Source organism: Bicyclus anynana, chromosome 20, assembly GCF_947172395.1.
Source record: "Bicyclus anynana chromosome 20, ilBicAnyn1.1, whole genome shotgun sequence".
Lineage (NCBI taxonomy): Eukaryota > Metazoa > Arthropoda > Insecta > Lepidoptera > Nymphalidae > Bicyclus > Bicyclus anynana.
The window spans coordinates 4774412-4801446 of NC_069102.1; the positions used below are offsets into that span (position 1 = coordinate 4774412).

A 27035-nucleotide genomic window follows, 5' to 3' on the forward strand; every position below is an offset into this window, starting at 1 on the left:
TACCACTGAATGATTTTTTTTAATCGGACCAGTAGTTTCTGAGATTAGCGCATTCAACCAAACAAACTCTTCAGCTTTATAATATTAGTATAGATTTTTTTTTATTTCTTTTAAACTTTTAAAAAATATTACAACTTTATAAGAATAGATTCTACTAAAGAAAACTTATACCTCAGATGTACGAATCCCTCAGTGGCCAGGTATAGGAAGTTAATAAAATATGACATAAAAATATAAAAGCACTGAACAAGTTACGCTTTACTTGGCTTTAAACTCGCTCGATAAATTGTTACCGACTGACTAATGGAAATGCAAATTTCTTCCCGGCTCCATAGAACATCGTAACCGTATACTAATGAGATAAAATCGAAACTTTTACGTACCTTTCAACATAATTGGGATCAGGTGTATGAGAATTTAACTGCGTGTTACTATACGAGTTTTACCTTTAATATTGTCAGATTTAATTCCCCGTTCATTTTATTACTTATCTGGAATATAGTGCACAATTATGGGCCGGTTTTACCACTTTTGATACTTAATATTATAAAGCTGAAGAGTTTGTTTGATTCAACGCGCTAATCTCTGTAACTACTGGTCCGATTTGAGAAAATCTTTCAGTGTTGGATAGCCCATTTATCAAGGAAGGCTATAGGCTATATATTATTCCCGTATTCCTACAGGAACAGGAACCACGCGGGTAATACCGCGCGGCTTCAGCTAGTACCATATATAAAAGTTTTGTACATAGTTTAAAATGAAGTCACTGTATGTTTGCTGAGATCTTTTAAACTAAATACAACGGGTTTTAATACAGTTTTTTTAGCAATAGATAGAGTGATTCAATTCATGATATTTTATATAGCTGACGCCGCGCGGTTTCACCCGCGTGGTTCCCTTTCCCGTAGAAGTACGCAGATAATATATAGCCTATAGCCTTCCCCGATAAAAGGGCTATTTAATTCTGAAAGAACTTTTTAAATCGAACCAGTAGTTCCTGAGATTAGCGCGTTTAACTAAACAAACAAACAAACTCTTCAGCTTTATAATATTAATATAGATTTAAAAAAGTGGAGGCACAGCTGTCGGGCCGCACGTTTCGTCCCGGTTGGCAGTGGTCGGCAGGCGCGGAATGATAGTGCCTATGCACACCACGTTTTTTAAACGCGCCGTCATCGCCCGTTTGTAACGATATAAACGCGATGCTAATGCGTGTGTGTATTAATACAAATTACAACAAACTATTCAGTTCATTGACCTTTTATAAAAAGAGATCTATGTCTGTATAGGTCCATTGACGCGTTTAAAAAACGTAGTGTGCATAGGCTCATAGTGTTATCACAATGATAGTGTCTACTGTTATCGCCGCGTTGCAACGACCTGCGGTACGGACGGCTTCAGTGTGCTCGTGGCGTTCGAGCCGTCCACATCACTTGTTGTGCAGTACTTGGGATAGCCGGGGAGAGTGACTTGAGTGGAAAAGGGGAGTGCTTATTAACTGTCAAAGGTGCCTTTAACCCTACACACAACGTTCACAAGTGCGTGACTTCACCTTGAGTGAAATCACGCACTTGTGAACGTTGTGTGTAGGTTGTAACTCTGCCATTCTAGGGTCTTATTTTTGTTACAGTTTGACTTGTTAATTAAGTTGTCCTGACAAATGTTGTGAATCCATAACCTTTGTTTGACATTAGTTTTCTTATTGTTGTATCACCTCTAGAGTCTGCTAAAACTACATAGCACTATATCCTAGTTATACATTGAAGCTCCGCTTCTTTTGGGCGACCTAAAATGGACAGTTTTTTCGGACGTCCCTATATAAACGTTTTTTTTATAGTGATTACAATTAACCGTATTATGCTTGTTACAGGAGTCGATGACACACACAAGTTCCTGGGCAACGAGACACACACAGACTACTTCAGGTTACTGCTGAGAGACGGCAACTACTTACTTGTTGGCGGCAGGTAAAGAAATTTAAATTTTAACTTTTTTTTTAATTTCCCGTACCTTATAAACTGTCGCCAATAATCACTTAATCCCATACGAGCAAGTTATTGCGTCAAAATTCGACTTCGACAAAATGACTGAAATGACGATTCTTGCTTTATTATTTATATTTGTAATAGTAATATTGATAAGACAGAATAGGTATTTATGCCTTCTAAGATTTCTCATAGAAAATAAAAAAGTTACATATATTTACGCCGTCGAAGTCGCAGGCGTCCATTAGTCTTGACATAAACTTTCGTTTCCCACCACTTAGATCGTTTTCGTTTTTTATACTCTTTTTTTTAGTTCAAAAGGTGAATTACACGGACAACCACAAAAATCATAGAGATTTGGTGTCCATCTGCAACTTAAAAATAACTTTAGCTATAATAATATTTTCTATAGGGTTAAAATAATTTTGATACATTTTTACACTAAATTAAATTAGGCAAATACTTAATATTTTATGTTAAATTTATAGGTTATATGAATAACCTATGAATTTAACCTATTTAACCTATTTAACATAAAATAATACCCTTAGAACCTTTTGCGACAAAGTCGCGAACGTCCACTAGTGAAGCAATAATTGGCAATAAGTTGTGATTGATACGGACTTATAGGTTTTCCATTAAAAGTTTCGACTCTCTAAGCCTCTTTCGACGATAATGACATCGGAAAATGTGAAAACATGTTTACTTGTTAAGCGCAAAAAGACGACAACCATTATCAATTTCGTCGTAGATAAATCATATCCATGAAAATGGAGGATCGTGTAATAAATAGCAGTAAATATTTATTCAAAACACAATTGCGAACAGAAAAAAAGTACAACAATTTGATTCCAAGAATGAAGAAAAGGAAATGAAATATATTTTTATTATGGATTATTTTTATTAGCTTGCGTTAACCAGACTTACCTCTTTAGGAAGGTTGAAAGTTTCTTAGCCTATGCTCCTACCATAAATAAATAAATATACTTAAACAATACACAGTTCAACTTTGCCCCAAAGTAAGCGTGTAGGCCTGTGTTATGAGTACTAAGATAGCTGATTTTATACTAGCGGACCCGGTCATTCGCTTCGCTTTGACTTTTGTGCACTTCTTCCCTATCCCTGCCTTACCCCTATTTTATATAATATAAAATATCATTTTCGCAATTGCCAGTCAGTGCCTAAGTTTCGCTATCTAGCGATGCGGTGCGATGAGCGCTGTATTTAGGTAGCCCTAAAAACATTGTTAAAAAATTTTTTTCAAGATAATTTTAAAGGTCTCTAGCGAAGGTTTAACAACTGGCAACTGGAGACATGATATACGGTCCTCATGATATCCCGAAGAAAATGTAAAAATAATGGACCATATTATAGGATATTCCCATAAAACCTTCCAGAGTCACCACAGTCCAAATTCCATAATTAGCTAACGTACCTAACCTATGGCAGGAGAAATATTCTAACTTTATTTCTTCCTAAAATGAGGTAAGTCTCTCTATCGCAGGCTCTCTTTCTATTATAGAGAATAAAATAAGAGAGTATCTAAAACAATTTACTCTTTTAACACATTATTCCGATATTGAAAAAAAAAAAATCTCATTCGATTCTCTTTTTATTTCCTTTTCCCGTCATTCATTTATAAGAATTTTCAACAAACTCTCGGCGTGGATTCAATTAAAAGAGTTTTTTTTTTGCTTTCTTTGCGTTCCGATATTTATTGTTCGTTAACGTTTTTTTTTATTTTCGAAAGCTTTCGATGAAATATTATGGGTTTGTTTCTTAGCATTATTTTTTTCTACAATGGCGTATCTATAGTAAAAAGTATATGCGAAAGGGTTGCTAAATAAGCATCTTTTTCGAATGTTATTTAAACGGGTACATACCACGATAAAAAGACGAGATTTTTAATGTCGATATTTCGACCCAGTTGCATGGATCGTTGTCACGACGGGACTGAAGTTGCGAGATGAGAAGTGAAGTCAGCTTTTATTGGCAGAATCGATCTACCCTCTTTCTCGTTCTTTTTCTTTTTTCAACAACCTCGCGTTTTCGGCTGTTTAGGCAAACCACACTCACGACATCGCTTTTGTTATTATGCGTATCGCGGCGCACTCTTGGTTTGCACAATTCTACCACCGAGTTCCACTCGCTGGCTAGTTTGAAACCATCTTCCCGATTGAAATTATTGTATTTTCGAATTTCAATGGCTTCTCGAACTACTCGGGGTATATAATGGCGGTCCGTGAAAATAATGCGTGGATTATGGATCTCAATCCAATGTAAAATAGTTTAGTTCCCGGTTGTAAAATGTGATCAGCTATCGCAGACTTTTGCGGGTCGTTGTTTTTTATTGCTCGTATATGACTACGGGAACTAAACATTGGATTGAGATCCATAATCCACGCATTATTTCACTGTAATGAAGAACCACGAAATAAGTTTAAAATCATTATCTTTTTCGAAGTTCAAAATAAGATGAGCTACTGAGAATTCCCAGGATATATCTCAATCTTAACTTTATACTGGGTCAGTGTAGTATTTGATATTTTCTAAATTAGTTTTTATTTTTCCTGATTGTGTAAGTGCCGTAGGCTCCTTATGGGACCTCAGCGGCGTCAAGGGGGGTTTGGGCGAGCGCAGAAGCATCGCCTGATGGAGCCCGAAGGCAGAAGCAAGGTAGATGGGCGGAACGACTTTCTAAGGGCTTCTCTTCTAAGACTCGGACCTCAGCTTAGAGGGCCGTTCGAGAAGGATGTTTTGGCCTGAGTGTATCAGTCCGGGCACCCCCGAGATCGTGAGTTAAAAAGCCCACGTCTGGGTGACGTCAGATATCGGGACCTTGTCTTCGCCGGCAAAGACGCAAACTAAATTAATTTAGGCTTTTGATAGACATCCGTGGCTAGTTACCACCCTACCGGCTAAGACGTACCGACAAGCAATTTTGGGTTCCGCAATCAGGTATGATCGCAATCAAGATCAAGAATCATTGAGTAATAAAAGGCAATTTGGTAGCCCGACTCAGGATTCGAACCTAAATCGATTCAAAGCCGCAAAAGCTAACTTGCTTGATGAACGAGGCATAAAACATAGTAACTTATATTTATATACATTTATTTGTTTTTCAACTCCACTTGAGTTCGTAGCAAAGTTGGGGTACTTTTAACCACAGTGACTGAAGTAGGAAGAACCTCTTGTATCTACCGCAACCGCGGAGCTAACTTGAATGCACAATTTCTCTCTTTCATACGCCTGCACAGTCCGATAAGTTTATCTCTTTTGCATTTGTAAAGATTTTTGGCTCGCGTTTGAAAGTGGATAAGTCTCCCCTTTGGTATCGTCGTTTTGTCGCGATAAAACAATAACTTCCGTGGCGCAGTGGTATGCGCGGTGGATTTACGAAACAGTGGTCCTGGGTTCGATCCCCGGCTGGCCAGATTGAGATTTTCTTAATTGGTCCAGGTCTGGCTGGTGGGAGGCTTCGGCCGTGGCTAGTTACCACCCTACCGACAAAGACGTGCCGCCAAGCGATTTAGCGTTCCGGTACGATGTCGTGTAGAAACCGAAAGGAGTGTGGATTTTCATCCTCCTCTTAACAAGTTATCCTGCTTCCATCTTAGACTGCATCATCACTTACCACCAGGTGAGGTTGTAGTGTAAATAATAATAATAATAAAAAAAAACTTCAGTGTATCGATAATAATTTAGTTTTTAAAAATGTTAAATTACGTTTTTTCACAAATACCTACTGCAGGATCTATGGATTTTGTAGGGATAAAAAGCATATTTATTTATTTTATTATACACTAGTAGACGCCGCGTAGTTTTACCCGCGTGATTTCCGTTCCCGTAGGAATACGAGGATAAAATATAGCCTATAGCCTTCCTCGATAAATGGGCTATCTAACACTGAAAGAATTTTTCAAATTGGACCAGTAATTCCTGAGGTTCAATCAAACAAACAAACTCTTCAGCTTTATAATATTAGTATAGATATATACTCGTATCTACTTCTTATGTTATCGCAGGTTATAATCTATGTTTCCATTAAAATTCTTTTAAAAATTTCAGCCCAATCGATTCCGTAGTTAGAGCGTGAAGGAGTTATGTCATAAAGCTTTTCATATTTACGAGTAAAATAGGTAGACAACTTTTCCCAAGCAAATTCAAAGGAATAGTAGAAAGTGAAAATTTAAATTATAAATATAAGTTACAATTGGTGCTTTAAGAAAGTATTGCTTATAAGTCTAGATGTGAAGTGATCTAAAGTCTAAGCTGTGAAATTTTACTTCTTAGAACAAACAAATTTCATTATCAAACAAGTTTTAGCATATTGAAAGTTCATTCTAGCAAAACTAATTTTAGGTTTGGATTGTCTGAGTTTATTTGTAAGATTTGATGAATTACTAATGTTCATTCTATCTAAGACCAACATTTAATCTGGTTTATTATTATATTTAAATTTAAAAAAAAACATTCTATGTATGTATAAATTGCTCGTCATTTTCATTTCATCAAATCCTCATCGTTTAATTTGTTTAAACTAACTTTTTAGAAGTCAATACTGAAGTGTATGTGTGTACTAAATAGATACCTACAATACTAAATACAATAGCTCATTCCTACACTGGTGTGGCAAGCAGACCGCACACGACCACCCCGGTCAAGCGCCGGTGATAGACTGTCCCATTGCCCCCACTACCAATGAACATGAGATAGTGTATGTAATATTGTAGGTATCTATTTAGTATACACAAACACTACAAATACCTTATAAGAGGACGGCCCTTTTTGCTCAGCTAAATAAAATAGATATATAATGAAGCAACACACAGACTGAAGATTACGTTCATACACAAGATAATACTTAAGTACAGTATTATACATGGATATAAGAAGGGCTTTTTAAATAGCAAAAAGGGGGATGTAAGAGGCAGTGCCTGTGAAATGGTTGGAAGGGTGCTTGAAACATAAACCAATCCATTGTTACTGTCACCTTGAACTTGTACTAGCTTAGAGCAATGTTTTATCTTCAGACGCCACCTGACTCCGTCTGTAAGATACCTATTCACTCCTTGAAAGAAATCATATTGTAGGTGACTAACAAGACATGTATATGTTCAATATAATATAGTTTGGTTCTTATATGAACCACAATGCGGTAAAGGGATAAGTATAGTTTTTAATGTTTATTTTACAATTATACAATGACTTATTTATTTTGCTATCATCCGCGAAAAGCCGACGAACCCATGCGACAACGTCACCCAGGTTCGACAAAATACTCTCTACGTACGTTTCACCCCGAAACCGGAGCATCCTCAGGTGATGTTGACTCTACAACGTGCAATTGCAAAGTTGCCGTGCTGTTTTGCCGGACCTGGGTGACGTTGTCGCATGGGTTCGTTGGCTTTTCGCGGATGATAGCAAAATAAATAAGTCATTGTATAATCATGATGAACTTCCGCAAAATAACGCCTGCTTCTATTCAATGTTTATTTTACAATGAACTGGTCTAGTAGAAGAGTTACTAAAATTTTAACAAATATATTATGATTAAAAATACTCGTAAAGTTCTAAATAAAATGAACTCTCTGTGACTCTATAAGGCTGCTTACACGTCTACGCTTGTCTACGCTTTAACAACCTATTAAAAAAAAACATCAAATCAACAGAGTAATGTCATCTACCTACTATGTATAAGATATTTACAAAATTTTATCAGTAGACACCGGATGATATTTGTTACTTAAAATATGTGGTTGTGGTTGGAGGCTTCGACCGTGGCTAGTTACCGCCCTACAAAGACTTACCGCCAAGCAATTTAACGGTACGATATCGTGCAGAAACCGAAAAGGGTATAGATTTTCATCCTCCTCCTAACAAGTTAGCCCGCTTCCATGTTATATTGCATCATAACTTACCATCAGGTGAGATTGTAGTCAAGGTCTAACATGTAAAGAATTAAAAAAAAATGTCAACTAAAATACGTCATAGTTAGTGAATTACGGCCAGTTACGTCACAATGCAAAAGTGACGGTCTTAATCACGGAAAAATAAAGTCTTCTTTACTACTTACTACTTTTACTGTTAGCTTTACATGAAGAAACTGGCTGGTAGCCTGCAAGACCCTTTCACTACTTACACATAATGCTAACAGATATACGAGTAAATTGGTATATACGTTTGTACTATGCCTTATTCCCAGCAGTAAATTCGGTAGATCGCAATTCCGCCCGCGTCCCGAGCCGTGTAATGTTATTCCGCTGTGGGTGCGAGTCTTTTGTGCTTTTAACTAAATTAACGTTTCGACCGCCCCTACCCCATCCCCCTCCCCCAGTGATAATATCTGTGTGTCATTAGTTGCGTACAAAGCTTTATGAATTGATATCAAAAATGTATTTTTTGCCGTTAGCAAATGTTAATTAATACTTTTCAGTTTGTTAAAAGTATCTGCCTTTGTGAAATGTATTTTACAAATGGAACAGTGTGCCCAAGGTTTTAGAGTTACAGGTGTTTTTTTATAAAATACATAATTATTAGCTTTCTTCTATGACTAAAAAACAAAATTATGCTTACACTAAGAACTATTTATTTATTTATTATTGATACACTAAAAATGGCATCAAGAAACATCAATAATATTATAGGTAAACTTATAGTCCTAGTGCTAAGCAAGCCATGTATTACAGGTATATACAGCATTAGGTTAAATTAAGTTAAATATTAAACTAAACTTGAAACTATAAATATTACATATTCATCAAGTGTCCTATAGATTATTGTTAAATAATTACAATTAAAAAATAATAATAAATTATAACAAATTAATAAAACAAAAAAAGAAACAAATTAAAAAAATTGAATAAAGCAAATGTATTTCGGAGAAGTACCTACGCCACATTTATTTATTCATCATCCAGACTTAAGTGCGTCTGATAACGAATATGCCTCCTAAAAATTTTCCTACCAAAACTGGGAATCCTGGAAACTGAAAAAGCGTCAGCAATGCAAGGATTATTTATTAAATCATCAACTTCCTGCCAGTGGTTGCTAAGTAACGATATTTTGCTTAAGGGATTTCAATGATGCGCGTCCACTTGTATCAGTCTAAATAATTTAACAATGTGTGTCAGTTGTTCTGACCTTCTTTAGTTTACACACACAAACGTGCTTGTCCTGTCATCTCACAAGTACACCCAAAAAAAATCCCTCATGTATGTTAAACAAGTTAAAATTAAAAAAGGTTAAAGTTAAAGTTAAAGGTTTTGTTTATTTTTAATTTTTTTAGATGATTAAATTTCTATATATGTAATTTTAATAATTCTTCGGTATCATCATTCGTTAAGTTATTAAGCTTGATAATTTGAGTTTTAACTCTGATAATTGTAAGTCATAGATATTAATAATTTTGTTTATTTTATTATAAAGATAGATTGAATGGCTTTTATATTGTCTGCTAGCGAAAGTAGTACTACATGAAATGGAGTTTATCACAGCATGGTTACGTCTCCTATTTTTATGCGTGTTGTCGTATTTATTTGTGCGATGAACTCTTGCAATTGATAGTAAAATGTATAGTTGTCTTATTGTAAGGATTTTTGTAGATTTGTGTAAATTATGTGTTGAATGTGCTTTACATCAGTTTGAAGCTAATACCGATACACTGGACCGATATCAACCAAACATAGCCAAGAACCACAGCAAATAGCTTTCAATTTAAAAAAAACCGCATCAAAATCGGTCCATCCGTTTGAGTGCTACGATGCCACAGACACACACGCACACACGCACAGAAAGACATCGACGTGAAACTTGTAACACCCCTCTTTTTACATCGGGGTTTAAAAATAGAAAGTATTCCCAAAAAGTTCTCAAATTCTGCGGCAGAAATTTTTATCTGAAGAATTTGAATTAGTAGCAGCGCTCATCATGTTTGTACGAAACTTTCGATTTAGCCGCCCTTCATAACGTTACCAACTTTGTAACTTTTATTAATTAATTATTTTACACACAAAATCCGCTCCACATATAATTATACCTAAGTAGGTGAGCCTCATGAGATAAAGGGATTATTTTGTACATCATTTAAACCCATATTTGGCTCAATGCTGAGGTCGAGACTCCTCATAGAATGAGAGGGGTTAGGCCAGTAGTCCACCACGCTAGCCTAATGCGGATTGGCAGACTTCACACACGCAGAGAGTTAAGAAATTCTCTGGAAAGAAGTTCTCTGGTATTCATGTTTCCTTACGATGTTTTTCCTTCTCCGTTTGAGAAACGTGATACCTATTTAATTTCTTTAAATACTCACAACTAAAACGTTGGAGGAATCGGAGGCAGAGGTCATAATCACTGGGCCATGTCATTATTTTGTACATTTGAAGGTTATTCTATATTTGTTCCATTGCTACGTGAATCATTAATTAAGAGCAACTAAAAAGTTTTGTAATTAAAGACGGCTGTATATAACTTGAAACTTCTAACCGATATTTATTAATTTTTCAACATTGAAAGCGTAACATTACGTAACTTTTCTTCTTTTAAAGAAATTAAAAAAAAAACATCACACTAATATTATAAAGGCGAAAGTTTGTGTGTAAGTGTGTAAATGTGTAAGTATGTTTGTTCCTCTTTTACGCTGCAGCTACTGAGGCGATAAGGCTGAAATTTGGATTGTAAATAGATTTTCGTCGTCGTCATCAACCCATATTCGGCTCACTGCTGAGCTCGAGTCTCCTCTCAGAATGAGAGGGGAGAAATAGATTTTACTGTTATGTTATATAACATAATACTACGACAAACACGTTAAAATGAAATGTCAATGAAAAGTGGAAAAACGGAAAAATAAATTTCTTTTCGCGAGCTTGCGTGCGCTAATCGATTAAAATTACGTCAGAAAAGTCTGCTATAATATTAATACCTGAAATTAAAATTTTGTTACTTTTTTTTCCTGAAAATACGCAGACGGAAATTTTCGGAAAGTTCCATTATCTAATGTAGAAAAAATATAAATCTACAATCAGAAATCTAAAAGATAGACAAACCAAATAGTGCCAAAGGGGTAAAGTTCATGCAAGCGAATCAAACAACATACAAGGAACGTGTTCGTACATCGTAATGTATGAAATAAAAAAAAATCTAAAACAAGAAATAAAAAAAAAGAGACAGCGTTAATTTAAGTACGCCGCAGCGTTGGGGTGAGCAAATGAGCAGAAATCAGAACTCCGCCCATGGGAGCCCTCGTCTAGCCACGCTCTTGATGGATGTGATGATTACCTTCATTCCTTTTTGCCACGGACTCTGGAGCCTTCGTAGATTCAAGATCGATTGATGATATTCGCTTTTGTGTATATGTGTATTTACAGAATTGTTTGCTTCATTGGAGAGAATAAAAGAAATTCTTATGCCCATTAATGTGATTTAATATAGGGGTATATATTAAGGAACTTAAGCTAACTTATCCTAATAATTATACAAATCATGCCCACGTGGAATGGTGGCAAGAATACTGACTGCATTTCCGCGCTGGACAGCCAGGCTGATCCTTTGCGCAAAAAATGAACCAGCCCTTCTGTCACCAAACGAGGCAACTAGTCGCGGTGAAATGATTCGGTAAAATTTTTTGTCACTGCGACTCCAAGGGTCTCCACGGCAAAAGGTACAAATATGTAACTCTCGGTCAGAGAGGCATACTTGAGCCACTTACCGATTTCAGCTTTCTCTGCTGTGGCTCCCGGTCTTGATTCTGTCTCCCTAATTTGACATGGTGCTAATGTGTCAACGCATGTAGTGTCCCACGTTAGGGCCCGCCCCATTTCCCAGGGAACCAACGTCAATCCATCAGGTCTCAGGTTTATATACGAGTATGTATTTTTTTCCGGGAGGAAAAAATCCCTTAGGACTTCTGCTGGTAGGTAGGGCATGTCCGACTTGCGCGGACTAAAATAACCTCTCGGTCAGCACGGAACCGCCTAACATTTCTTCGTGCTGGCCGATCAGTTATCGATTCTCACGCTCTCCCTACTCCTGCCTTTCTCTTATTTCTATTCATTCCGAACCATTATTGTGCAGAGCAAGTTCGTGTATTTTCTTCACTGGCTAACATGCGAGCAACAAGCGCTTGCGCATTCAACTCTCCCCACCCAGGACTTCTGCTCTGGCGTCCGCACATCCCAGGCATTCAAAAAGGCATTCAAAAAGTGCCTCGGACTGTCCTCTCCACAGAAGTAGCATTTTTCATGTGGAACCTTCCACTGTTCACTGAGTGCTTGTGTGAGCTAGCGGTCTACCTCCCCATGTTTTCTTTCAAGCCACGATTTTAGATTGGGAATCAATCGCGGGTCAAACTTCTCTTCCCTGGTCCCGACCATTCTTTCTCCCACTCCGTCAGTAGGCTTTCGCGTATTTCAAGAGGACTTTCTTTTAGCTGTGAAAAGGTAACAAGCACAAGTGCTTTATTTATATTCTTTGGGTACAGGCAGACAGACTTTCGCATTTATTATATTAGCATAAATGACAGTAAATATAGTTGAAAATTTAACCACTCACACAATAACCATTCATTTGGGCAAACAATACTAACTTTCCGTACCACAAATTGCATCTACAAGTTGATTTGTTTAATCTAAAGGGAGCTAAACGTACCAACGGCGCACCTTGCTCTTTGCCCGACTAACAAACGGACTAATTTACTAATGCAGGTATATTGTTCTGTTGGCTGGTTGGCAACTTTTTGAGTGGATACTTCGTTTACTCCATCGCCTAAATCTACAAATACTAAGTTTTAATATTGTATTAAAACTTGATAATTCAGTAAGGCGATGAAGTTAACGAATACTTCAATTTTCCACTTCTGATAGTTTCATCAAAAACAAAATCGAAGTAGGAGTAATTTAATGATTCCAACATTCTAAAATCTTTTGTTGTTTATTTTAAACTAGCGGACGCCCGCGACTTCGTCCGCGTGGAATTTAGTTTTTCACAAATCCCTCTGGAACCAAGGATTTTTCCGGGATAAAAGTAGCCTATGTGTTAATCCAGGCTATAATATATCTTAATACCAAATTTCAGCTAATTCGGTTCAGTAGTCGAGGCTCATTCATATCATCAAAATCATCAGTTTTCGCAAATCTCGGGAAACCATGGATTTTTTCGGTATAAAAAGAAGCCAAATCGCTTCGGCAGCGTTATAGAGTAACAAACATCCAAACATACATACAAACTTTCACGTTTTAAAATATTAGTATGATTCATTATCAACGTGTTTTTTTTAGATTCATCCAACGCGTTATAATATAATTTGCATTAAATTCTCTTTTCGCGTTAACACAGTTTTATGGTCACCGTTTCCGTCAAAAGGGCAATTCGTACAAACTATTATGGTATTTGTTAGCGAAATTTCGCCGTAAATTTCAGTTTCATAAATATAGTGTAACAGGTACTAAACTCATTCTATTTATAACCCTCCTTTTAGTTTCGCCGAGTCACGCAACCTCTTTTTGTCATGCGAGGTCGCCTCACATAATACCATGTGATTGCATAATCACAGACTTACCTCGTGACCCATTAGCGACCACTTTAATACACCCCATTCATTGAAATTAATGTTATTAGGATCAGTGGCGTGCACCCCATAGATGCGAAAGGAATTTTCCACTTTGTACCTATAGTGCATACCCTAGTTAAAAACCCTGTGCACGCCACTGATTAGGATCCTGCTGGTGCAGTCATCGTCGGTATCAACCCATATTTGGCTCAATGCTGAGCTCGAGTCTCTTTCAGAATGAGAGGGGTTAGGCCAATAGTCCACGTTACGAACATATATTGCGATAGGAATTTTCCACTTTGTACCTATAGTGCATGCCCTAGTTAAAAACCCTGTGCACGCCACTGATTAGGATCCTGCTGAGCTCGAGTCTCCTCTCAGAATGAGAGGGGTTAGGCCAATAGTCCACCACGCTGGCACAATGCGGATTGGCAGACTTCACACACGCACAGAATAAGGAAAATTCTCTGGTATGCAGGTTTCCTCACGTTGTTTTTCCTTCACCGTTTGAGACACGTGATATTTAATTTCTTAAATTAATCGTTGGTGCAGTGGTTAGCCTTTATAGCTTCGGTTCTTGATTCTAGGTTCGAGTACTGATTAACTTTTGGTTTGACATTTGTGAGTGAGCTATGCAGGTGATGTAATTAGACAATCGAGGCAGAAAATTCCCTTACAGAATACCAATTATGTTACGGCCTCCATGGTGCAGTGGTATGCGCGGTGGATTTACAAAACGGAGGTCCTGGGTTAGATCCCCGGCTGAGCCGAATGAGGTTTTCTTAAGTGGTCGAGGTCTGGCTGGTGGGAGGTTTCTGCCGTGGCTAGTTACCACCCTACCGGTAAAGACGTACCGCCAAGCGACTTTGCCGGACACTTGACTCTAACAAAAATTAGCTCTTAAAAGCTTAATATTTTACAAACGGATCCCTAAATCGTAAAATGTTGATAAAAGTCCCGTCATATCATTCAAATACCTATCTAACAATACCTTACACTATGAAATTAACGAGTAAAAAAACTTCATCCCATTTTACATCCCACCCTAAAAAATTTTTTTTCAAGATTTTATCTTACGACTTTGTTTACATTTGTAATGAACATACTCATGCTAATTTACAGCTTTTTAATAGTAATAGTCTCTGCGCTAAACCGCGGACAGACGGACGGACAGACAAATGGACATGGCGAAACTATAAGGGTTCATTGTGGACTACGGAACCCTAATAAATACATAAATAATCTGACTGATACGCTGCCGCGTAATCATAGTGCTTTTGTTAAGACCTAAGTAGGTTTTATATTTTCCGATTCCACTAATTCCATTCCAATATTTATTACTATATTACCAAAACAATATTTTTATGGATAATGTTTTCCAGAAAAATTACTCTTTATGGGGTCATAGGGGAAAGTCTGTAATTATGCAATTACGGTGTGCGACCTCGTGGGGCGGCGGAACTGAACTAGCGTGACTGTAAAACTTAAAGGTAAATAAATAATGAGTTATTACACCACAAATTACTGCTCATCTATCATATTGTACACTGGCGGACGCCTGCGACTTCGTTCGCCCTCAGGCCTCCCTAATCCGGCCCTCTTGCAATAACTGTGAACTACCGCCCTGCGAAATGTCATTGTTGTACGTCAAGTGGTCCTATTTTCACAAATCTCACGGGAACCATGTATTTTGTGAGATAAAAGTAGCATATATATTGCTCTATGACCTCCTCTATCTACCAGTGAAAGTCTCGTTCTCGTTCAATCTCGTCTGGACAAACAGACGTCTGTCTGGCAGTTTGTCTGTCTAAAAAATTAAAAAAAAGCTTGATTGTGTGTTGGTATCGTGTAAATAACTCTTTGCACTTAATAAAACGTGTGTTAATTTAAAATTACAAAGAGACAATTCAATTTTATTTATATGTAGGGATTTTTAAGGGTTACTTGCCAGTATTGATTTGTACTGCATACATTTTTATTTGTAATTCGTTGTTTTAAACATAGATCCTCCTCATTTTTGAAAGACGGTTAAAAATAGTCTTGTTGGAGTAATATCCTACGCCATGTTTATAAATTATGCTAGAACATGCCTGTACTTGTCTTAGACAACGCACTTCGCTTGGACGTTGACACCTATAACCGTATACTATCTCTGCATCTAGAATCATACAAATATTATAAGACTAAAAAGCCTACAATTACCTAAAAAAAACCTCGTTGGCCGGTAGTCAATGTAATTTTGGATCCCGGATTTTGATTCGAGTCCTGAGTCTGGCATGACATACTAAGCTTTTCTTTGTTCTAAGATTTTTCAGCCCGGAGTTGGGAAAATGGTAGTGTTATACCCCCGTGCCTCGAAGAGCACGTTAAGCCGTTGACACGGTGAGCTCTATATCCCCTCACCTATAAGGAGGGAACTAAACCCTATGAGAAATGACCTTCAGCCATCTTAATGGATGAAATGTGATTTATATCATTTAGTACGTTAAAAAATATATTGCGAGTAACCTACTCGAACCATCATTAATTATAGTTAATAATGATTAATAACCTAGTTTGGCCAGGAAACCTAGTTGCAATGTATTTTTTAACGTACTAAATGATATAACTCACATTTCATTGTATTTCATCCATTTCATCCAAATGTATTTTTTAACGTATAGACTTTCAGACTTTACATGAGTCGTCACGAGCATTTTTGCGATACTTAGGTAGGTGGGTATGATAGGGGCTTGATGAGAGGGTAGTTTACGCGTCACCCTAAGTCTGGATTTATTATTCCACGCCTTTTTACAACGATAAGTAATCTCTGGTTTTCGTTTTTCGCCCGACTACGGCGAAGCCAAAAAGAAAGGATATGGTTTTTGCCGTCTATGTATATTTGTATTTACGTATTAAAGTAGATTCATCGATTCTTTTTTATGTGCTGAGTAACATTGCTTGCTGGGAATTGAGTTAGTTGTGGCTTGAACTCAGAATTGTATTAAATTGCCCCGTTATTGTAGGGAAGGGATGATCGATATTATAAAAACATCGATGTTGACATCAACGTTAATATAGATTCAAAAGTGTCGATGTACGATAAATATCGATCGAAAGACATCGATATTTGTCAAAAATCGATGTTTTTGGAAACAAATAAAACTGTGCACTATATATTATATGAAAAGTTTTAATTATTAAATGCACTCTTACTGTGACATCTAGAAATCACACAAATTATAAGAAAAAATTAATATTCACAGTATTTTTAGGGACACTTTGTAAAAAAAACTTGATAATCATCTACTAATGACTATGCAATATTTAGTTGAAGCTGTACCTACTACACTCTAGACCGCGCCCGAAAGAATGCCACAAGATGGCGCTGTTTCAATTCTGTACAACTGTTTTAATTCCATATAAATTTGCGTTTACTTTAACGCGATAGAACAGTATGAAAATATTGAAAACTCCCACTAAGCACACAGGTCGATGTTATGACGTAGGCATCCGCTATGAAAGGATTTTGATCAATTATACCCCCAAGGGGATAACATTGGGGTTGAAAGTTTGTATGGCATGTCCTAAATTATTAGAGTTACAGTTTTAAAAAATGTTCATAAACCATAAAAAAATAAGAAATATAACGTAATTCAAGAATTTATAAAATTAAACCCCGAAAGTGGTGAAAGTTTACATTGACTTCCACGCGGACGAAATCGCTAGCGTCCGCTAGTATTCGTATATGTTTTAAACTATCTCCCTACAAAACAGACCCTCTACCAAGATAACAACCACTTACTTCACCATAAAATTGAAGCGAAGATCTTTATCGCTCATATAAAGTTCATAGCGTCTCGAAATGTAATAAATTGCCTTCGTAAGCAGATTAATGTTTCCAGTACTTTTGTACTACAACAAAAATCCCATCATCAATTTATATTTCAACAACCCTTCCCGCCGCGCCGTCATAAATCAAGGGAATGTCAGCGGTAACAATACAGGCACTTGGTATTCCGTTGGATTTTAATTAAAACCCTAAGAATTTGTATTGTGAAGACGTGTGCTGACATTTATGATATTTATACCAAATAAAATTCTATTTAACACCGTATTTTTCTTTTGTATATTAATTCATTTTAACTAACTTGAAAAAAGTTATATTCTGTATCAATTGCTTTTAGAACTTGACAGTGTTGGATCTCGAATTCGTCTCTCTGTTTCTAACACCATACAATATAAAGAGAGAGATAAATACGTAACTCCCACTGTCTAGCTTTAGAACATTGTTACAAGTGATACTACAGTGGTTTGTGTTATTTATAGGTGTTGTCACGTTTTTTAACAGGTTAACAGTCCACAGACCGTATTATTTTATACCACAGATTTCGTGGACTTTCGTGAACCCATATTTGGCTAACTATTAGGCACGAGTCTCCTCTCAGAATGAGAGGGGTTAGGCATTAAATCCACCACGCTGACCCAGTGCGGATTGGCAGACTTCAGACATTTAAGAAAATTCTCCCGATACCGAAAGTGGTTACCTCACGATGTTTTGCTACACCGTTTGAGATATGTGATATTTGATTAAAATGCACATAACTGAAAAGTTGGAGATGCATGCTCCGGACCAGATTTGAAACTACGTCCTCCGAATCGAAGATAGAAGTCGTATCCACTGGGCTATCACGGCTATATTATGTAACCCATGTATAAAATCTATACTAATATTATAAAGCTGAAGAGTTTGTTTGTTTGTTTGATTGAACGCGCTAATCTCTGGAACTACAGGTCCGATTTGAAAAATTCTTTTAGCAATAGATAGCCCTTTTATCGAGGAAGGCTATAGGCTATATATTATCCCTGTATTCCTATGGGAACGGGAACCACGCGGGTGAAACCGCGCGTCGTCAGCTAGTATTTAACAAATACCAACGCGCATAGAATTTTACTACAAGTCAATCTAGCATTGTTTGTTATTTGTTGCAGCCGGATGAGTAAATACAACGGGCGTGGCATATTCGTTTATTTCTGCCGCGACCAATTTTTAAAATGGGATTTTTTTACAAAATATTTTCCGTAAAAATACATTTGGATACTAAAACGGCCGGAAATTAATGTTGTTTTAGTTTATTGTAACTAATTAAAAAAAAAAAAAAAAAAAATATATTTATTTAATATATTTTTTTTTGTAACCTATAAAATTATGATAATACGCTAAGTTATTAAAAAATACATTTCAAGCAAAGACGACTAAGTCAAGTCAAAATCATTTATTTATAGGCTTAATTTATAACCACTTTTGAAATTTCAATTTTTTCTGTTTGTTATGACTCTACTAGCAAGAAAATCTAATCTTATTTTAAACCACCTTCATACTCGTATGTGTATTTGTCATGAATTTATAAAAGTCGATGAAAAAATATTACTTCTTATTTTCTCTAGTGAACCGGGATTTTATCAAAGAGACAAAAACAACAAGCAACATAATTCTTTAATTTTATTAGTATTTTAAGTATAATCTAACAACTCACGAATAACAAATAATTATTGCGTGATCAGTTGTTAAATTTTGACAATTAAAAAAAATAATTTGCCCAAAAATCCATTTAATAAAATGGGAAACAATGAGTCAAACAAAGATTTGTGAATATTACCCAGCGAAAGGGTCATACATCGGCCGAATGAGTGATAAATGTTGTTTAGGAACAATTGCAATAAATCTCCACAGCATGTGAAGAGCAATTCTTGGGCCGGTGGCGCAAAACTTTTCCAATATTGACGGCAACGCTATGTAAAAACGTTTTCAAGATGGCTGCCCTGTAGTGTTGCCATGCGGATTACGTAAAAACGCGGATAACCTATTATCACAGTATACTTATTATTATGTTCACTAGTAATATATGTGGCGTGAAGAGAAGGGCTCTGTATATATGGAGTGTAGGGATTGGTAAGTAAGTAAGTTTTTTTGAGGTTTTAAATTAAGTTTTGTTCGGAGATGCGTACGCGACAGCGATGAACGGAGCAGAGAAAGAAGAGAGTGTAACGGAAGTGTCATGGCGGACGTTTTGCACATCCGTTTTGATGGGAGTCTATGGTTCCAGTGTTGCCCGACGTCACGCCTTTGGCGTGTACAGCTAGTACACTGAGAAAAATAAGATCCTTCAATGAGTTACGTATGTAAGGAGATTGCACATTACTATTTACTAGAGTTGATGATGCAGCTTAATGTGCCGTTTAGAAGCAACTCTCTCTCTATAGTCGTTCCTTCATTACTGAAGATCGTGGTCCTGGTAAGATCCCAGCCTCCTGTGGGCCCATGCCTTCCATCGGCTTCTGTTGGTGGCCATTATAAGCAACACTATGTTACATATGGAGCTTGTATAGAACATAGTCTCGGCTATAAGCGTAATGGTGTCTGATTTGCCACTTATTTTAAGTATGGCACACCAGGATTTTTTCTCAGTGTAGTTTAGCAACTGTGTGTATCTATTGCGGCTTGCAATGAGACACTCTTCAGTAATAAAACAAGGTATCTATCTAAATATTTATAAGCGAAAGGTCACGAAAGTCACGAAATCTCGTAAACCGTTTATCGTAGAAAGTTGAAATTTGACAGGGATTTATGTATAATTTGGGTTTATAAGTAGCTGTAGTAACGGATTTTCCGTCAGGGCCGGATTAAGAAAGTATAAGGGCGGGCGAAGTTGCAGGCGTCCGCTAGTTTATTACACTTGATTACACAACTTTACAGTTACGATTTCATATGCTACGCCAGCGTAGCGCGAGAGAGTTTATTCATATAACGAAGTCTCGTTGGTGTATTTCTATATCCAGTTTTTGAATCAAAAATATAATTAAAATACAAATAAAATTAAAAGTATTATTTAATCGATTTGCATTACCAACTATTACAATATTTTATATGGCCCAAATGAAAGCAAGACTTTTAAAAAAATCGTTGCATTATATAGTTCCATAAACCATGAAACATCAAACGACTTCAGTAGCTTGCAATTTTTGAAATCGTCCAACTTAGCAACATCCCAACATAGCCAAGGAATTCGTAAGCCTAGTCCTAAGAAAACAAGATTTATGGATACACTACTTCATACTTCAGCCATCCTCTTGCATGCCCATTTGACAGTCAAATGCAGGTGACAAACGTAAATCGCATATAACTTATCCACTACATCTTACTTTAAAGATATCTACTATCAAATATATTGAGAATCTGTGATACCACACCTTTGTCGTTTTAAACGCTCAAAGCTTGTCAGTCTATATACCTACCATTGGCAACTTTAAAGGTGTATAATCACTGGTACTTCTTCCAAGTTAGATCGCTTCCATTTGTGTATGTTTGTTCCTACTTTTTTTTTATTCTTTACAAGTTAGCCCTTGACTACAATCTCACCTGATGGTAAGTGATGATGCAGTCTAAGATGGAAGCGGGCTAACTTGTTAGGAGGAGGATGAAAATCCACACTCCTTTCGGTTTCTACACGACATCGTACCGGAACGCTAAATCGCTTGGCGGTACGTCTTTGTCGGTAGGGTGGTAACTAGCCACGGCCGAAACCTCCCACCAGCTAGACCTGGACCAATTAGGAAAACCTCAATCGGCCCAGCCGGGGTTCGAACCCAGGACCTCCGTTTTGTAAATCCACCGCACATACCTGCGCCACGGAGGCCGTCAAAGGCCGTCAGAGGCTTTGGGCTGCGGCTACTGAAGCAGTTTGGCTGAAATTTGGAACAGAAATAGATTTTACTCTAGATTAATACGTAGGCTTTTCATTCCGATAAAAATCCATGGGCGGGATTTGAGAAAATCTGAATTCCACGCGGACGAAGTCGCGGGCATCCGCTAGTAAATAAATAAATCGTGGTAGTTTTCAGAGGATCTAGACCCAAAGTGTGTTTTTTATGTTTTACTCGGAATAATAAGAGAAGTCAAGTCCCTAGTCACCAAACAGCTTAGGGGCAACTCCTTCTTTTTGGCTAATGGGAGGCTTCGGCAGTGGCTAGTTACCACCCTAACGTTCGTGTTCGTCAAGTGATTTAGTGTTCCGGTACGATGTCGTGTTTAAGTCAAACCGAAAGGGGTGTCGATTTTCATGCTCCTCCTAACAAGTTAGCCAGCTTCCATCTTATATTGCATCATCACTTATCACCTTAGGTGAGATTGTAGTCAAGAGATAACTTTTAAATATAAAGAAAAAAGTCCTTGAAAATTATTATTGTCAGCAAAGTAAACCCAATCATGTCTAAACATATTATCATCTGTCTGCGAATGATATACATATATTGATATGACGTGTGCGTTTGTCCTGTCTATTTATAGCCACCACCGAGCCAAAATCGGTCAACATCTTATTTTTAATCTATAAGTGATAAGGATAGTCATTCCCAAAATTTCGGGTCAGTTAATAGTAGTATAAATGAAAGATCTCCTAATTATCGAACTTATCTTCAGTGCGATATTAATTTCATCCTATTTTTAAGTGTAATTTTGAAGTTTGAATACGATTTTTTGGATTCTCAGTACGCTTAAAACTACAACTCAGTTTGGACACGCGAGTCACTCCTCGTGCCCAATGCCGTATTGATATTGTTCTAAACCGAACGTCGTAAAGTTTTCCAATATTGGAACAGTGTCGAGAGCATGCAAACAAATTGCATCGAAGGCAATGCACCGGTTAGTGATGAAATTCATATTCCTTTACCGTTGCTCACCCCAACTATATTCCATTGAAACCTATACATTTACTTTGAATCAGTCAAAGAATACAGCGGGGCTATTCTGTAACGATGTTTTTAAAACTCACATGTTCGAGTTTCAATTTTACCTCTATGCAACATGAGGAATTATTCTCCCAGATGCCAGACCCTTAGCTTCGTGGCCAACCTTCGCTAGAGACCCTTAAAGAGAATTTAACGGTGTTTTTCGAAGTGTTATCACCAATGACTTATATTGTGCCTACGGACGTCGTTGGTTGCCGTGAAGTTAAGGCTCTAGCGATTGTATACTTGATGAGCTAATTGACTGGCCGTCATCTAAGGACTAATGACTAATTCATCATTATCATCATATTCGGTTCACTGCTGAGCTCGAATCTCGTGTAAGAATGAGAGGGATTAGGCCAGTCCAATGCGGATTGGTAGACTTCACACACGCAGAGAATTGAGAAAAATCTCTGGTATGCAGGTTTCCTCACGATGTTTTTTCTTCACTCCTTCATTTAATTTATTTAAATGCACACAACTGAAAGGTTTGAGATGCATGCCCCGGACCGGATTCAACCCCACACCCCCCGGAATCGGAGGCAGAGGTCATATCCACTGGGCTATATATATGAGCTGGAATGACATATTATGTAGCCCAAAAGATTTATTTTTCTTTTCTTTATAAGGTTTGAATACTTTCAAAATGAAGGTCAATAATTTTATAATAGATAAAATAAATCCATGTCTTACTATAGCAGTAACAAATAGTGCAGAAAGCTCTAGAGAAAATAAGAATAAAGCTGTTTTCCGTACAAGTAATGTATAAAGGCGGAAGATTTATAAAGGAATATTCGAGACATTAAAATATGAAGTCTTACCCAACTTTATTATGATGAAGTTCTTTTATATTTCCACTATGTGCATTTTAAAGTATTGCAGTAAGCCGTCTACGATTTTGTCTACAAGATATAAGCTCCATACTCTATATGCGGAAAGTTACTAAAAGTTCTTTTAGCGAATCTGGTTTCACACAAAGAAATAAAATACAAAGTTAAAGTCTAATTATTTACCTCTATATAGACAAGAATATAACTACAATTAGTATACTTAATCAATGATCTATTATTACTAATGTTAAGGGGCTTGTTAAAGAAATCACGAAAGTTATTTATCAAATTAAAGAGTTAATATACCTACATATTACAACCAACTGTATTTTTATATTATTATACTATAACATAGTTAGCGACCAAGTCTTGGTCGCTTTGGTCGCTAACTATGGGCCTCGTAAGAAAGCTCAGAGTCACACAGCGGGCGATGAAACGAGATATGCTCGGAATGTCTCTGCGTGATCGAATCAGAAATGAGGATATCCGGAGTAGAACCAAAGTCACCGACATAGCTCAACGAGTCGCGAAGCCGAAGTGGCAATGGGCGGGGCACATAGTTCGAAGAGCCGATGGACGTTGGGGTCCAAAGGCGTTGGAATGGCGACCCCGCTCTACAAACGCAGTGTTGGTAGATCTCCCACCAGGTGGGCTGACGACATCAAGCGAGTCGCAGGTATTCGCTGGATGCAGGCAGCTCAGTATCGTGATGTTTGGAAATCCCTACAAAAGGCCTTTGTCCTGCAATGGACGTCCATCAGTTGATATGATGATGATGATGATGACTATAACATAAATATTTGCCCAACAAAATAGTTGTTTATGTATTAGGCAGCTATTTACCTAAATTTATTTAGGAAACCAAAGTAACCATTCACAAGAAATTGTACAAAACAAAACACTTCTAAAACGTGGAAAGTACAATAAATTATATATACCCACGTCTTTGTTTCACTCCCGAAGAGAATTAACGAAATGAATCGCTTTAGACGCTTTTTACCTTATTGTACCCAAGGGTGGTTTTGGGTTGCGGTAGTTTTGCGCTGATTACAAATGAAAACATCAGATCGAAGGGGGATTTTTGTTGATAAGATAAAGTCAGAAACGGTACTTCGTTGCGCTAATAATTTATTCTTTCAACGACAATACCACGGCTCCCCTACAGCTTCTTGATTTGCTGTTTCCCTGGTAATGGTGATCTTATAAGGTATTTCCTTTTTAGGAAATCTTAAATGACAATTTTCCTGGTATTTATTTGAAGATTTATTTGATCGCCATTTAAAGTGATTCTTATAAATTGTCGTAGAAAACCTCTGATAGAATATTAACTAGATAATTATATTTTTTATGCACAAAATTAAAGGAAGTGTTTAAAAACGTACACCCTACGTGGCACCTGAAGTGGAACTAAAAATCAGTGCTGCATCCTTTTTAATCGAAAGTAAGTAGCAAAATGCAAAAAGTTCAAATTTAAAGATGTACGAGTATTTAAAAATGAATATTTTGAACCACACCTTCTAAACCGTAATACTTTTTTTTACAAAAGCTTTCTTATTTTCTTACTTACTAGTTATTTACTTTTATTTTCTTACTAGGCTTACGTACTTGTATTAAGGTACAATGTTCTTGTACCTTGAATATTACTGAACTAGCTGACGCCACGCGGTTTCACCCGCGTGGTTTCTGTTCCCGTAGGAATACCGGGATAATATATAGCCTAGAGCTTTCCTCGATAAATGGGCTATCTAACACTGAAAGAATTTTTCAAATCGGACCAGTAGTACCTGAGATTAGAGCGTTCAATCAAACAAACTCTTCAGCTTTATAATATTAGTATAGATTCACATAGTGATATAGCCGTAGGTTTGCGGTGTTCAAATGAAAGCATGAGATGGAAGAAGGGTTCTTGTTGCCGAGATAAAACCTCATTGTTAGACCACAGCGCTAATTTACCCTCCCATTGACAGTACTGTTTCTCCCCTATTGCCTCTTATTTGCTTAAGGACTGTATTCAATGCGTATATAGTATGTATAAATCTATGTAATAGTTTCTTATTTTTAACCGACTTCAAAAAAAGGAGGAGGTTCTCAAATCCACCTTTTTTGTTTGTTACCTCATAACTTCGTCATTTCTTAACCAATTTTGAAAATTATATTTTTGTTTGAAAGAGTATATTTCCAGATTGGTCCCATTTAATTTTTATGAAAATCGGTTTATTAATTTTGTGTTTAAATGAAAATAACGATGGCGCTTTCGTTCACTATGCTAGGACACACTACAAACAGAAAAAAAATGACTTCAAAACCATAAAAATAAACTAAAAAGCGAAAAGTAACATCGTATGTGCTAACTTCTGATCACTTTGAAGGTGGTACCGACACAGTGATGCAGTAACTCAAGCCGTTTAAATCATAAAGGTTTAGGATTATCAGACGGTTCTTTCAGAAACGGCTTTAATTAATACGCCACTGGTTTGGCACCGCCTTTTCACAAATTCCGCGTGAACTATAGATTTTCCTGGATAGAAATGGATTCACAGGGATAAAAAGTAGCCTATGTGTTAATCCAGAGTAAAATCTATTTTCATTCCAAATTTCAGCCAAATCGCTTCAGTAGTCGCAGCGCCAATGAGGAACAAACTCACACACAAACATTCGCCTTTATAATATTAGTGTGATTCATCACCATCATCATATTAGCCGATGGACGTCCACTGCATGACATAGGCGTTTTGTAGAGAGTTCCAAACATCACGATCCTCAGCTCCCAGCATCCAGCGAATCCCTGCGACTCGCTTGATGTCGTCAGTCACCCTGATGGGGAGGTCGACCAACATTGCGCTTTCTAGTGTGGAGTCGCCAAACCAGTACCCTGGGACCATCCATCCATCGGTTCTTCGGACTAAGTGCCCTACACATTACCACTTCAGCTTCGCGACACGTTGAGCTATGTCGATGACTTTGGTTCTTCAGCGGATCTCTTCATTTCTGATTCGATCACGCAGAGATACTCCTAGCATAGCATTAGAGTGTTTTGCATGAATTAATGCTAATCACACTAATGCTAGGAGAATTAAGAGAGCCCTGATAGCCCAGTGTATATGACCTCTGCTTCCGATTCCTGAGGATTCGAATCCGGTCCGGGGCATGCACCTCTAACTTTTCAGTTGTGTGCATTTTAGTAAATTAAATATCTCTCTTATGCGGTGAAGGAAAACATCGTGAGGAAACCTGCATATCAGAGAATTTCCTTAATTCTCTGCGTGTGTGAAGTCTGCCAGTCTGAATTCGGCCAGCGTGGTGGACTATTTGGCCTTATCATATCGAGCTCAGCAGTAAGCCGAATATGGATTGATATAATGAATGAATGAAGTAAAAATAATGTTTATTTTCAGTATTTTTTCCGCAAAACTGTAGCAAACACTCGCATAGATATGTGTACAAGTAACATTAGCAGGATGAAAGCACCAGATTCATGTCCAAGCAGGAGTTTATTTGCAGAGTCGCATTGTTGGCTCATAATTTATTCTTTCGTCGACAATACGATCTCCCCCACTGGTTCGTTAAAGCTGTCTGCAGTTTATGCGTCCGTAATCCCTTAAGGCCCGTATATCCTGTTTAGAAAATTGTAACTCGCATAGCGCCAATGATATTAAATACTGTTAGATGTGTTACTAGCGCATGAAAAATGAGATGCTCAAAAGAGGAAATTTATACACAATTCAATGATAGTTGTGGTAAACTACGAACGTTATTTAAACAATTAATACCTAAATATCGTGTACAAAGTTGTGTGTTTAGGAAGTGTAAAAACGATATATAAAAATAAAAAGAATTTATTATTTCATTTTCTAAATTTACATAAATTAGTGCGAGCTTGGAACCTTCTTTTAGGAGTAGTAAAAATTA

General features: G+C 37.0%; 1 protein-coding gene across 5 annotated transcripts in view; it reads left to right on the forward strand.

The window, feature by feature from the left end:
- The window catches only part of LOC112053281 (semaphorin-1A), a 484933-nt gene that overhangs the window by 407171 nt on the left and 50727 nt on the right, over window positions 1-27035 (forward strand). For all 5 annotated transcript variants that reach the window (XM_052887876.1, XM_052887877.1, XM_052887880.1 and 2 more), the window contains one exon: window positions 1871-1967. In XM_052887876.1, coding sequence (XP_052743836.1) covers window positions 1871-1967 — 97 coding nt within the window. The remainder of the gene's footprint in view (window positions 1-1870; window positions 1968-27035) is intronic.